At 30.5% G+C, this 15,977-nt stretch overlaps 1 protein-coding gene across 17 annotated transcripts in view; it reads right to left on the bottom strand.

The window, feature by feature from the left end:
• The window catches only part of Dmd (dystrophin), a 2,094,227-nt gene that overhangs the window by 1,174,749 nt on the left and 903,501 nt on the right, over nt 1-15,977 (bottom strand). For 12 of the 17 annotated variants that reach the window (XM_078034984.1, XM_078034996.1, XM_078034982.1 and 9 more), the window contains 4 exons: nt 6,722-6,844; nt 4,289-4,450; nt 1,423-1,575; nt 384-566 (listed from right to left, as the gene is read on the bottom strand). In XM_078034984.1, coding sequence (XP_077891110.1) covers nt 384-566; nt 1,423-1,575; nt 4,289-4,450; nt 6,722-6,844 — 621 coding nt within the window. The remainder of the gene's footprint in view (nt 1-383; nt 567-1,422; nt 1,576-4,288; nt 4,451-6,721; nt 6,845-15,977) is intronic. The other 5 variants (XM_078034983.1, XM_078034992.1, XM_078034989.1 and 2 more) reach the window with 2 other exon arrangements.

The raw sequence follows: 15,977 nt of genomic DNA, 5'->3' as shown, positions 1-15,977 counted from the left end.
GTAAGAAAGTAAAATTAGCATGGGATGATCTCAGGAAAGCAATACATATTTCTGGATTAGACACTGAAGTAAAGTAAATGTATGATAAATTGACAAATTCACATTGCCAATGTTATGAAAAATGATGCAGCAAAAAAAATTAAGATGTATCTTTCATTTCTGGTAAGGGGGCTTTTCCTATTAGCTGTTAATTTATCATGTTTTAAACTTCTAAATGAAGCACTAGTGTTACAGAAGCCCAAAGTGAGAGAAACTGCTCACTTTCAAAATGCACATAAGTAGTTTGAAATTGCACCTGGATTTTTTTGTGTTGTTGTTAGTAGGCCTCTGTTAATAGAGTAGTAGTTGCAAACACTTATGTGGGTTTGCCAGTAACAACTCACAATTTGTGCAAAGTTGAGTCTTCGAAACTGAGCAAATTTGCTCTCAATTTCCCTCCAGCGCTTGCTGAGCTGGATCTGAGTTGGCTCCACTGCCATTGCGGCCCCATCCTCAGACAAGCCCTCAGCTTGCCTACGCACTGCATTCAGCTCCTCTTTCTTCTTCTGCAATTCACGATCAATTTCCTATTGAGCAAAACCAATACAGGGCCCAGGGCAGTTAGCTAACCACATCAACCAACCTGCAAGTAGCAAACACTTCTCTCAGAAATTTCATAGGCTGTTGTTCCTTTATTGTCATCTTTCAAAATTTACAAATATGGAAGGTGTCACTGTCATCCTCACTCAAGAATCCAAATATTATTTCAATTATCATTTGAAGGCTCAGTTTTAGACATTCTAATTAGAAAATATGAAATTGATCTAACATTTTCTTTCTTCTGATTCCTCTGGTGCCTTGAGGGTTGACCCACATTGGAGTGATTACTCATTATTTTAGGGACCATTCATATAGAATGTAATTTAGAGGGTAAGTGAATAAGTTATTTTCGTTTAAAGTTTTGAGGAACGCAACAGAGAATGAAGCAAAAAAATGTAAAATAATAATGGAAAACACATCCTCAGACAATATGCAAATAAATCTATAGAGATTTGACAGTGATGTGTGAAGATGCTCTGATGAAATGAATGTGCTAACATGAGAAAGAAGTCGTCCATATACCGATAAGTCATTAGTTCATCTGGAACAAAGATACACAAAGTCAATTACAATTTTACCAGAAAACACATGACATTTCTTAATTCATTTTACATTGTCTAAAAGCAAAACATTTTATTCATTCAACATCATGTCAACTGAATAACATTTAATACAATACATTTACTAAAACAAAACACAATACAAAGAAATGCACCAAATCAAAGAGAACATTAATAGAGGCAACAGGAACATTAATATTTTTAATATGATCCTTACAGATTAAGTTAATGTAATTAAACTGTAGCAATAAAATCTAGTATTGACATTCTAAAACAACATTACCTTTATTTTCCTTTCATCTCTGGGTTCGGGTAGACTGGCTAATTTTTTTTCAATGTCATCCAAGCATTTCAGGAGATCATCAGCCTGCCTCTTGTACTGATACCACTGATGAGAAATTTCTAGAGCCTTTTTTCTTCTTTGAGACCTCAAATCCTGTTCATGATGCAGATATTATTAAAATATCAATATATAAGTACAGTACACTTCTGGCTGTAGTTATTCATAAAAATAATTTGAGTCCCTCATCTTTTTGTACACTTGTTAAATCACATTTAAATGCTAAAAATACAAATGATTTAATTATGTATTTACATGGCAAGACCGAGATACAGAAGCTAAGAAACCTGAACAGCACATTTAAAGTATTTTCTCTTAGCATGTTTAAACTTGTTTAGAAATCACACCATAGTTTTAGTGAGCTAAATAAATTGTTGGGTAGTCTATGTGGAACAGTGTAATATATTAACACAATTCACTTAACTAGATAGTTGCAAAAACAGTGAGTCTCTATTTGACTTTTAAAATACATAAGATTCTAAAATTTACATGTTAAGTCCTGGGCTTATAAACAAAATGTTAAGTTTATATAGCCATGCAGCATACATTCCTGGTTTTAGAAATACCTGAAAATAAAAGTTTGATAGACTAGTAACACTGTATGATTGAAAATATAAAGTCACTTTAGTTATAAGAATTTTTCAAGCTACATGTGTAGAAGAATGACTATTGTTCATATAATTATAAATACACATAAAGATAGCAATTTAAATATTTTAAATTTCAGTGTTTTAAATATACAAATTATTTTTCTTTCAAGGCTTACATAGCTAACTTTGTATTATCATACCAAATCAAGTTCAAAATATGAAAAGATTAACTATTTTTAAAAGAGATGACAAAGGTGGTTTTAAATCAACCTGATGAGACAAACAAGGGTGGCTGGTTTAATGAATCAACAAAGGGGTGAAATCAATCATTTTGCTCCTACAAGCACACTCAGAGTCTTTTATGATCAATGGAATTAGTTGGAATGCCATTTTATAACTCATGGGAACATAAAAGCTCTGAATAAGCTTTCATTTCTTCAAAGAGGTAGCAATTAGGATATTATGTACCCATTTAACTCCAACTAAAGAAAATACCAAATATTAAAGGGTGGCTGAAAAATTCATTGGCTTGGAAAGTTTTGACCTTCCTTGAAATATTTCATAAGGACTAGCATCGGAACTTCTTGGCAGATTAATATATTTACCGAATTTCGTGGTATAAATTATTTTGGCCAGTACAATTGATGATTTCCAATAATCGCCTGTAGGATACATTTGTGTGAATGATCAAGACCTCCTGCTTTATTTTGTTTAAAAGTGGGGATATGAAATTTAGTGCAGTTTACATTTTATGTTGTATTTCTCACCCTCCTGTGGAGGTAATAAATGCCTGCACAGAGTCAAAAGGGATGCTGCTTTTTTCAAAGGTACCAAGATACAGCCACGTGAATTAAAATTGAGCTGTGCCTTATTTGTGATACAACTCACATCTCTGCCAAGAGAAAAGGGTTTGGTAGTAATAAATCTGAAACTCCTTCGATTTTATAAGCACAAAATGATGTGTAATATGCAAAAATAGAGATATTATATAGATTTCTTAATAGGTATGCCAGATAACCATTAAACACTGCTGTTTGGTAGGACACGTGTCATCATGTGACCAGTATAGATGCTTTTGAAGTCTTGGTCACAGTCACAAAGGTGTGAGTTATAGAGTTTTCTGATTTTCTGAATCCATTTGATTTGCTTTTGCATTTCCCTCCAGGAAGAGTCCTTTTCTATTTACTATATTTATCAGCAGTTACCTTCTGAGCACCTGCTGGCCAATTAGACTTTCCTCATGGATTCCTTACAGGCACAATATTGTGTAATTACATTCTCAGCAGTGTTTATTTGGTTGACTATAGGGAAACAGGTTTTATCCTCTCATTTGCATACAGAAAGCAGATTCCAGCCACCTACTAGGCGGATCTACCTATACAGCTACATAGCTCTAAAAGAGTGATTTACAATGAAGAGCTTGGCAATTAACAGTATTAGAAAATCAGCCATGCATGCAAACAGTGAATATTGCAAAGCATATACAAAAAAGGTTGTTTCACAAAACTTTTCATACATCCAGTCTCAAGAACTTCCTAAAGATTCATTATAATAGGGAAAAAAACCCAACAATGTATTCTGTTTTTCTGCACAATCCAGATAAGTCACATGGTTACGTGAAAGTAGCAGTTCTTCTTCAAGGGCATTACAAATATTTTTGAGGATTCCTATATAAATGAAATTAGACTCTTATAGATGCTTAGTTAGTTGCAAAGAGTGACTCTCTTAAAGGCACAATAAACTTTATTTTTTAGAAAAATGAGGAACATCCAGGCCTTAATAAATAAATATTAGGACACCAAAACCCTGGACTTACTATAACATTAAGAAAAAAATTAGAGTAAAGGAGGCAGGGAAAATCAAAATATATGTTGGTTATTCTGGCAGTTAAGGAAGCTTTCTCAATACAAATACAAATGTTGTTTATAAACTATATTAGAAAATTAAATGTATTTATATTAGAAAATATAAATACTATGAATGATACATTTTGATACCTTTCAATATTATTCAGAAAAATCTTAAAACATCTTTTAAGTGACATCTTTTAAAATTAGAAAACACACAAAAATGCTAACTAAAGCACACATATGAACAGAAAAAGTTGAATTTTGTGACTAAGATTCTTAAGCAGATTTTATTTATGCACAATAAATAAATTTTACCCTACATATGAAAAAAACCACAGGCAAGGTATATTATAATTTTAGCTCTAATACCTTGAGAGCATTATGTTTTGTCTGTAACAGCTGCTGTTTTATCTTTATTTCCTCTCGCTTTCTCTCATCTGTGATTCTTTGTTGTAAGTTGTCTCCTCTTTGCAACAATTCTTTTACAGTACCCTCATTGTCTTCACTCTGATTAAAAACAACAAGTACAGTCTTCATTTTGGTGTTTTTTTTTAAATCTGTACATTGTTAACAGAGATAATAAAACATGTTATCTAAGCACACACAAAAACTCCAATTTTAAAACTTTTAGGGAACTTTCTTAAAAGATACAATGGTTATACCTTTCTTTTATTATTTTTATACTTTAGAGTTTAAAAGAAGTAAGTTTCTCCCATCTAGTTCTACAGAACAATTTTAGGGGCATATGTACAAAGATGAAGGACTAAAGGTACTTTCTCATCAGGTAAATGAACTGCCTTGAAAGTTTGTTTCAGCTTTTTTAGTACAGTTCTAGAAATTAAAGTTTGTACAAATAAACTAACCTTGTTATTTGTAATGTTAACTCATCCATATAATTAAATGGATCTGTGTATGTGTATGAAAAATGGTAAAAAATTTAAATACTAATATGCTACTCAATAAAAATACTTACATTTAAATGTATAGAAATTTTTTTATCTAATAATCTGTTTTATATTTGAAATCTCAGCAAATTTAAGACATGAGGAATTTGTAAAAAATGATGTAGTGAATTGCTGTCAAATATTGCAAATTGTTTATAAAATGTCATAGTATGTGTTAACTTTAAATAAATAAGTGTTAAAATATGGATTGAGAAAATAGCTTCAAATATTTTAATATGTAATTTGTTTTTATACTCTAAGAATAATATTTTAATTTTATATACTTAAAAGTGAAATAATTTGAGTACATGCTGGTCTAATATAGGTATATATGTGACTATTTGGTTTTTCATCCCTAATTTTGTATTTTTCAATTTAAAATATGAAACTATCTATTAAGGAGGCTTTCCATGCAATGCTACTGAAGATATGAAATGCTAAGTTTAAAAAATGACCATATCATATGTTTGGGTAATTTTATATTATTTTTATGGTTATTAGATGCAATATATTTAAATCTTTAATACCTATTTGAACTTCAATACACAACTCAGGCCCTACTGATTCTGCTTAGAAGAAATGGGATTTTTTTTCTGAGATTTGTTGATTAATAGTCTATTGAAATGTATACAATAATATGGACATATTCATAGTCTATAAAAGACCTTACTTATTTTATCATGCCTTTCAAAAATCTGCAACATTTTATAAGGACAAAAAAAATTAAACAAAATAGATTTCACTTATTTCCTCTTAACCAGGCAAGGGCTTTAGGACAGTGTTTGTGATCAAGCCAAGAAGTAAGCAGTACTTTTCATCTTGGTGCCCTCTGCTTTCTTCTTTAACATGAAGTAGAGATAGTTGGAATTCAGTATCTTGGAAAGCTCTTCTTGTCTTTCTTTCCATGAGCTGAGTTGGCAAGACCACCAAAGCCCATTCATGGCAAGTATGAACTTGGGCAGCTCCAGGAAATCAGAAGTGATACCAGTGGGAACTAAGAGTGGTAGGTGAAAATATTTCTCCTATTGTTTCACATGGCTATTTTCTAAAATTGATATATTGCCTTCTGATGTTGCTTGCAAGCATTGTTTGAGAAGACTCTAGCATTAATACATCTCTGAAAATCTCCAGAAAGATGCATGTAAAGGTTAAGAATGCCACAGAGGTGATGGCAGTGAACAAGGAGAAAAAAAAAAAAAACTGTGGAAAGGAGGGTGAAGGGAAGAATAAAAGTCAGTGAATAGGGATGTGATGCAGAAGTAATTAAGCCAGAGCAAAACATCAAAGGCATCTTGAAATTGTGATTGAAGGAGAATGTTCTTAGTTAATAAGTAGCCCACATGGTCATATTTCTTTACTCCTATGAAATAAGCAGCATGGCATATTTTAATCATATACTATACTATTTACTCATTTTTTTGTTAAAATAACTTTGTAGGAAACTTTGGTAAACAAAATATATATTGTGTAAATTTGGCCCTTCTATGACCAAACACATGACTGACACAAAACATGAGCTATCTATGATAGCTGAAATTCTTATTAAATGTCTAGTTTATTTTCTGATTGACTATTTCTATTACATATTTCCCTCCAAGTTCAAAAACAGCACAGGTCAAAATAAATTTAAGTATATTTTAGAGTGTGTAATTGCTCCTATATGACCAGACCATAGTAATTTGGCATTTGATATAAAAGGTCAACAAGAATACTTTGCATTTCTAAAAATCAGTAGAATCATATAATGTGTGAGGTATATTCTGAGAATTCAGTTGAAGATCTGAAGTATATAATTTCTTTCTACTTTTTTTTTCATTTTTACTCCTAGTTCATTCACACTTTATCACAACCAATTTACCATATCTTTATTGAAGTCTTCCTCTTTCAGATTCACCCCCTGCTGAATTTCAGCCTCCAGTGGTTCAAGCAATTTTTGTATATCTGAGTTAAACTGCTCCAATTCCTTCAAAGGAATGGAGGCCTAAAAAAAAAGATAGTGCTAATTTAAATCAAAATTACTTTTATTAGAAACACATACCAAAAGAAATACATTTATTCAACCTCCTGTGGCTAAACTAATGACATGCATTATGTTTCCATATCATATTTTTTGAAGGATTTGAAATACAACTGAGAAAGTACCTGCAGATGCAAATAAGGACAAACATTTAACATCACCAGAGCTGAACATACATGCAAGATAATGCAATTCATCATTCTGTGGTATCAAAAAAGGCAATTTACATAAATTTTGCTGCACTAATTTTTAATATTCTAACCTCAAATTCAATCTTATCTTAAATATTCTGATATAGATATCATTTGAGCAAATATGTCTTATCAAAAATTACTTCATTCATCAAATAACAGTAACCTCAGGTAGAAATGTATAATTGTCACCCTATCCTTAGAAAAACTACATGGCAATCTGCTCAGCTATCTTAAATGTCATTTTTTGCATGGCAAAATTGACAAGCATGGTCTTCTAAGACAAACAATGCCATTAGCTTGCCTTCAGGAACGTTTTCTTAGATGGCACATATATATTCACATGAATGAACTTAGAATATTTAACATAAAAAGTCTAAATATATGTTTTTCAACCTTTTCAAACATAACAGTTTAATTTGGAAACTCATATTGACCAGTTTCAAAAAACTTGAATATCCTTTGATTTGCTTCATGAAACACATGAAAAAGGAGTGATGAATGAAAAAAACACTGAAATTCAAATATTCAAAAGATGGGACAACATTTAATCATTAAAGTTCTGTTAATAAAATACACTTTTACTCTCTTGATATTTATTCTGTATTTAATTTCTTCCCATTAATTATAACACTGGAAAATAACTTTATGCTGAATATAGTTTTAAAACCCAGAGATGAAATATAGAAATCTGATTTTCTTCAGAGCTATTTTACATAATAGAACTAATTCAGAAATAACTCTTAGTGTCTTATGCCCAGGATGATTGCATTCATCAACTTTGATCCCCACATGTTCTTTCCCAGTCACATTTTCAGCAATAGGTCTTTCCTATCTTTATTAGATGCAAACAGCCAAAGGACAATAAGGTAAGTTTTCAAGGACAAATCAAATATGTAATGGTAGTCTGTCACTAATGAGTAAGTGAATAACCAAATGGTATTCATGGGGGAGCATGATTCTCACATGCAACATGAATAAACATAAAAAAATATAATATAGGCATTTCTATATACCCCAGAAAGGATCTATGGAGTCTTTTAAAATGTGACTTAGTAAAAACTCGTTTTTAAGTCCCAATAATCATTGTCATTGGAAATAATAGTTACTTGAAGTACTACAGGATCCCATTAAAACAGAAGAGAAGGGAGGAGATGAAGGGGGTAAGAGGAAATGAGGAGGAACTAGAGAAGGGAGGGAACTAGAGAAGGAGAAGGAAATTTCATTCAGTCAGTAAATAAAACTGACTAAACTGCTACATGCATGCATGAATATGTCCCAATGAATTGGGATTTTATGTATAACTATAAAGCACATAAAAACCCAAATAAATAGAAGGAAAACCAGTAAATAAAGGGGAGAAGAGAGAAGTGTGAGGGTAGGGAAAGGAGAAATACTGGGACTTAAATCAAGCCAATTGTATCATATTCATGTAGGAATATCTCAAAGTGAACTCCACTATTGCATGTAACTATAATGAACTAATAAAAACATTAATATCAATAATGACAGTAAAAGGGAGATCAGTAGATTAGAGCAAGTGATTCAGGGGGAGGGAAGAGAAGAGAGAAAGAGTAAATTCTGGGGAATTATATTGGTCAAATTATCTTTTGTGTATGTATGAATATAGCATAATGAATCCCACTATTGTATATAATTTTTACACGGCAATAAAATTTTTAAAAATAAGCGTTAAGAATATTTCAAGATATTACTAGCATAGTCCTTAGTTCAATCCTCAAATACTGTTCAAAGGACTTTAAAGGTAAAATTATTACCACCCTTGTTTTGAATACTATCCTTTAGAATTTTAACTACACAATACCAATTTGATAGTGTTATGTTATTAAACTGTTCTTCACGTTTGCTGATTTTAATAAGAGAAACTACATTTTTTCTACTTGATTTTGTGAGCATACAATGATAAATGTTTAAAATAATTTTTATTGAGTACTTGGATATCAAAATAAATTGGATATATTTGCAGTCAGATTTACCTTTTTGGTCTGCCTGCATCCTCTCTAGCTTATCTTCTCTCCATATACTGATAGTATTTTCAAAGGCTCTAAATTTGGACCTCTGTACCCCTTTCCCAATGCTTCTCCCATAATAAAATATATTTTCTTCCATGATTTTAACTATAAGATTTGTGCTTCTCAAACTGTTATAAAGACAAGCTGTGATCTCACTTCTGAATTCCAGTCTAGACTAGAAATTAGCTAATTTCTCACCTGAATTTCAATCTATCTAGAACTAAGCTATTTAACTTCCCCCAAACTTCTTACAACACTAACTTTCCTAGTTCTGTAAATAGATCATTTTTCTTAGTCATCCATGTTTAACACATAAGTCATGTCATTCATTCTTGAATATCTTTTTCTAATAAGTATCAGTAAGTGTTAATTAATTTTCTATGATCCACTTGCTTTGTATTCCCAAGCCCATCATCTTTCTGAGCCCTCACATAGGACAGACAATTACTTCCAGACTAGAATAAAATCTCCTTCCTGCCAAACCAGTTCCAGCCTGTGCACAGTGATCAGGTCAGTATGTCCTCAAATCTTTTTCATTATACTACTATGTTGTTCCAGAACCTTTTGTACCTGGTGGGTACAGGAAGAATAAAGTTCAAACTCCAGGATGATAGTGAAGGCTTCCCTCAATTTTGTCCCAGGGACCTTATTTAATTGTTACCATTATAGTCTTTTGTTGCACACCATTTGATGATCTGTTATCCCTCCTCAAGTACCTTAAAATTCCTTTGATCTTACAGTGAAGAACACAATGTCTTGTATAAGAATGTACAGATTGGAAATGTGTTCCACTTTTTAAGAGGTAAGGGGCCTTTATTTTCTTTGAACCTCAGCTTTTTCATTTGTAACACAGGGATAAGAATATATATCTTATATAAATATATGTTGACTAAAATCTTAGCTCTTGTTGTTTCCTCTCGAAATAATACCCACATATTGACTTAGTCCAAGATCTTCCTCTTTTGAAAACATGATTTTGAATATAAACAAATACTTGTTGATGTAGTGAGTTTTTATTTTACTGAGGGATTTGACAAAATCATGAAGTTCTAATGATGAAAATGAAAATATTTAAACACCAGTTTATATTGTATCACTCTAGACAACAAAACTATTGATTTATTAATCTGTAATAATATACAAAATGATCTTGAGGAAGATGCCAAGGGCTTTGCACTTATTTTTCCCTGGGTAGCAGTTAAGATTTAAAGAAACAAAACTTATGCAAAAATTACAAAGTTAGTGAGATGAGTTACATGAATATCCATGGAAATGAGGCATTTTTGTTATTCTACCAAAACTTATTCTTGCAACATAGTAGGCACTCAAAAAATATTTTCTGAAAAAATAAACAAAGAATGACTAATGATGGGGTAGCAGAGTAAACATTTTGAAGAGTCCTTTAAATAATACAATTTATATGTAGAATTTTCAAAAGACCTGTCTAGGTAGGAAATATATTAACAAATGGCCAAATGCTAGGAATACCATGATGCCATCTAGTGCCAAAACAGAAGATGTGAGAAGACTTTAGGTACTATTAAAAATAAGTAATTATTCAGGCAAGATAATGGAAAGTTAGACTTCATTAGAAGGATGTATGGGGTCTAGATTCCTTGATCAAAGACAAGGAAAAGGTCATTATGCAGATTAGGGTTTGAATTACTTTGTGTAGTTCAAAATGAATAACTAGAATAAAGGGGTACAAATTATTTGGAGCCTGAGTTTTAGGCAAATATGATAATAATTTATTAAGGTTGGAATATTTTTAAGTAGTAATTTTAAGGTAGTGAGTTTCTCATTGCTAAAAATATACAGTCTTGATGATAACAGATTACATCATAATATTGAAATATGACCCTTTTATCATAGATAAATTTCTTAAATTTTTTCACTTTAAAGTACATTCTTTCCTCTAAAACCAGAGTTGTTTAGCTTAAAACAAATATAATAAAAGTCATGTGTAATTTCAAATTATCTATTTGTCATAATAAAAAACACAAGAAAAATTAATAATATATTTTCTTTCACAATGTATCCAACAAGTGATTGGACAAACCTATAATATAAAATTATTAATGTGACATTTTACATTCATTTTTTCATATCAAGTCTTAAAAATCCATGTATATTTTATATTTATTGCACATCTTAATTTGTAATAGCCATATTTCAAATGATTATTAATCACATGTAGTTTGTGACGACATTATTGAGTGGTGTATATATGTATATACTCTATAAATCACAACATGGATCAAAGAAAATACCTTATTATTTGTTCGAAAAATGTTGTTGGAATAATATCTTACCAAAAAAGTAAAAATATGAACAATTTATTAATCAATGTTTTTGTATTTAGTTTAACCATATAAAGTTAGTCTTGTTCATTTGCACTATGTTTTCTGAGAGGGATTTGTATATAGGAAAACTAACAGGAGTGTGTTTGATCTTCTGTCAGGAGTCTCATTTACGTGTAATCCTAAATTATGTTGTACTACCTTTCACATGTAAATATGATGTTATTTTATTCTTAAGGATGTATGCTTTGTTTCTCTAAGAGGATTTCAGTCTCTGAGGTTGGCAATATATCTTACAGTACTCTGTATTTTCCAAAACAAATATGATCCCCTTTTTGAATAGAAAAGGACTTTACTCAGTCAGTTACTGGTTTTAGAACTACCTATAGATTGATTGTCAATGATAAACTTTATAACCAAAATAATCATAAGTAACACTCCAATTATTTTTGGTGTATTCTTGGCAGAAACTATTTTTAAATGCACCATTAGGAAGCATTTATAGTTCAAAATCTCACTCTTTGATTCACCAAATTTAAATATATGTAGTATATGATACCTGCCTTTTCAATTCAGAATTATGATGCAGTATAAAGCAGTTGAAAGTGATGATAAATCATATTAATTACTAGATAAATTACTTCTATTGATATTAAATAAAACATGACCACAGAAGAAATAGAATCACAATTATATCACAGAGTTGGACAGAGCACGAAAGATACGCTTTAGAATATATAGAAAATAATCAAAGAGAAGTTATAATATTGTTGGAAAATGTACACACCAAACATAGTTTTCACACAATTATATTTTTTACTTACCTTTTTAGTTTAAGAACTTTAGCATGACTGTGCAGTTATACAAAATACATATGAAGTAGAACATAGAGAAATTTAATAAACAGATAAATGGACACAAAAGAAAGAGACAGAGAAACTGAGAAAGACAACACTTTGTTTTCCTTGATATTTTAATGTTGCTTCAAATTGCTTAACAACTATTCATTGTGCTTTGTTGGAAGATTTAAGGATTAATGAAATTTAAGGCTTTTTTGAAGTTTTGGCATTAAAGGTGACTTATAAACAAGTTAACAACGAATAACAGACTGAATAAAAGCAAAATCAATTACAAACTGATTCATTAAAAGTTGAAAGCATTCAAAATTACTCATATACACTTTATCAATATTAAAATGTTAAGTTTTCCTTTGATTAAATATTACTTCATCGTGCATAGATACACTAGCAAAATAATGACTGTGTTCACACAGACAGCAAAATAAACATTTGTTCTGGACTATGAAATCTTAGTAATCATGATTAATGACCACTATATTAGAATTACACTAAAATCTAAATTGAAAATAAATAATCCAAGTGCTACAGATTGGTTTAAAATTGTTTCAAATCAATCAATCTCCTCTTTCCATACTGCAGCTTTGAAAATTTATTTATCATTACAATATTAGTATAAGAAAATAGGAAAAGAATAATCCATAGCAACCAAATGAATAAAGTTTCAAGGACAAGTAACATCCTGTAATACAGAAAAGACAGACTGCTGACATGATATGAAGCGTCATTTCAAATAATTCTATCTGAAGAGGAAATAAAACTCACAAACATTAAGAGTATTGTAAAGATACTACATCTATGTTAGAACAAAGATAACTCAATAATGTATAGACTTATTCACTCTCTTATTTTTGAGTAAACAATAAGGAAATATAAAAAATAACTTTATAAATGAAACAAAAACTCAAAATAGTGAAATTCACTGGTCGCATTCTTTTGCTATTAGGTAAGGTACTGGTTTAATGTTTTGAGGATGAAAATTTGGAAATGTGGCTAAGTTGTGAGGGTAACTTGGGGACATTAATCCATGCATACCTATTGATTTTTGAATTGATGTGACTAATTTCATGGTTACACATCTGAAAATGTTATAAATCAACCAAAACTATATTGGTTAGTTAATATACATTGGCAGGTCAAAAATAAGCCCACTGTCTACAATTATTAAGAGTAACTGGGGCACAGGGCTGGGGGTTGTGCCTCAGTGGTAAAATGCTTGCCTAGCACATATGAGGCACTGGGTTTATCTTCAGCATCATATTAAAAATAAAATAAATGAATAAAATAAAGTTTAAAAAAAAGAGTAAGTGGGGACACATCTCTATTTCATGATTATGTCAGTTTGGTAGTTGCAAATGAAATTAAAGAGGAAAGATTTCATTCTAAAATATATGAGGGAGACAGATTAACTAAAAGCAAAAATATAAAACTTTGGACAATTTCATACTTTTGACTTCCTCTGGATTTATTTAGTTTTCTTTTATTTTTCTTGCTTTCTCTCTCTCTTCCTCTATTCCTTACTCCCTTCTACTTTTTGTTCAATCATTTGTTTTTAAAATAAAGGACTATACTGAAATCCCTGTGTTTGAAATAAAATTGAATGTGTTCATAATACCACATCATAGACCAACAATAAATACTTGCTGACGTAAATAGATATACTAAACTCTGCTGAGAATCAGCTAATTGGAGTGGGCACGCTGTGAGAACTTGGGCAACACAATGCTTCTCTCACATTCCTGTATAAATATCTAAATATATGAAAGTCTCTGGTCCAAACATATAGTTTGAATTTGTTGACACTGATCCAGAAAATAATTTTCCTTTTTAAAGGACCACAATCCGGAATCACCAAATAGCTTCAATCATTTCAAATGTCGTGCTAATAAGACCCAGTTAGTTTTATCAAATGACTGCTAACCAAACTCAATTACATATCTACTTTAAAAACATTTCAGATGATTGTAAAATAGATTTATTACCAAAGTTTCAATGGAATTAACCTTGTTATAGGGAAAGCCAATTGCAAATGTGAAATAATAATGTTTGTATAGAAATTCTGTTGATAGGTTCATTTCTTTCTTATTTAAGTTAAACAAAATGAGCAGGTACATTATATTCTTTGGGTATTAATCTGTAACTGTTACCTGAGGCTATTTGTTGTAATATTATACATTTTAATATTAAATTTTATACAATAGTTTTTAATCTATATTTTTTAAAATTACTTTGTAGAAAATTTTACTAAAAAGGTATATTTACATAACAAGAATAACTGTACCAATCAAGGACTGTCTTCTGACTGAAAAGGTATCACATTAGAACATGATTAGAAACAGATTGCAAAAGGGAAAAGGTTTATATGTACTAATAAAACTGATCACAGAAATTTAGATTTTAATTAAATTTTTCAAATCTAATAAGTATCAATTTGACATTTTAGATTATATTTATGAGTTACATAATCTATTTTACATTGATGTTTAGGAGATCCAAAATATCTACCTAAACTATTATTCAATTCTTTTCACATACAAAACCACATTTTAAGATAGATTAGATCCAACCATGTGTTTCTTTTTCTTGATATATTCTACATCATATGGCAAACTCACTGGCTCTCTCATAGTCCCTATAAATATCCACAAGTCTCTGATTCATAAAGAATATTTTTACATCTGCTTACATTGGAGGTCACAAAATCTGATACTTCCTAATAATTAACACAATAAAATATGAATATTTAAATACATGATCCCAGATTTTCCTAATTTCACATTTCAGTTGTAATACATATATAAAGAAATTGCTATATGAATTTTTGTTGCCATTTTCAAGGCCCATGTGGAAATTGAAGAACATATGGTATATACCCTCTAAAGCACATAAGTCTTAGATAAGCATTAAAGACAAAAAAACAAGTTCACTTTTATTTTGGTTAGTATGAAATTTAGGACCAATATTTAAATTTTCTGCTACTTAGAAAGATGAACTATTCCTAAATCTTTAGACAATAACACAATCTAAGCAAATTATGTGTATAAATTTCATAATATCTTATAAAAAGTAAAATGATTGCCTATATCTATAGTGCATAGCTAGATGAAGTCTGGTGAATTAAATTTCTTTAGAAAATAAGTATTACAATATGACAGATATGTATTGATGCACATTTGATTACTGAAATTTTATGTAGACTTTCTCAATCAGACTTGAATCCTAAACCAATTCTTATTCCATCATCTTCTTGGCCCTCATAGGTAATAATTGAACTCTAAACTAGTTCTCAATGCCTCTAGATCAGTCATTCTCTCAGCGGGGTTTCCAGATCATTTTCATCAGTCTCACTTGGAAACTTACTAGGAATGCAAATGCTCAGGCTACTCCCAAGTTTTACTGTATCATAATCTCTAGGTGTAGGCCACAGTAATCTATGTTTTAACAATCTTCCAATACATGCAAATGATTGAGATTCATCAATTTACACTGACAACTCTTTTCCAGTCCCATAGCTACTCCAATATTGAGATTATTGTTGCGTCTCATCTAAATTATTGTAATGGCCTCCTAACTAGTTTTTCTACTTTCTATCGCATTCAGGTGATTTTTCCTCAAACTACGAATAAACTAATTTTTCAACAGTGCATGGGAAAAAAAAATTAAAAATTCCTTATTGCCCACTGAACCAAGCATAATCTATTAGTCTGTTGTCATGA

Source organism: Ictidomys tridecemlineatus, chromosome X (genome assembly GCF_052094955.1).
Source record: "Ictidomys tridecemlineatus isolate mIctTri1 chromosome X, mIctTri1.hap1, whole genome shotgun sequence".
Taxonomy (NCBI): Eukaryota; Metazoa; Chordata; class Mammalia; order Rodentia; family Sciuridae; genus Ictidomys; species Ictidomys tridecemlineatus.
This window is presented reverse-complemented; position numbering and strand designations above follow the sequence as displayed.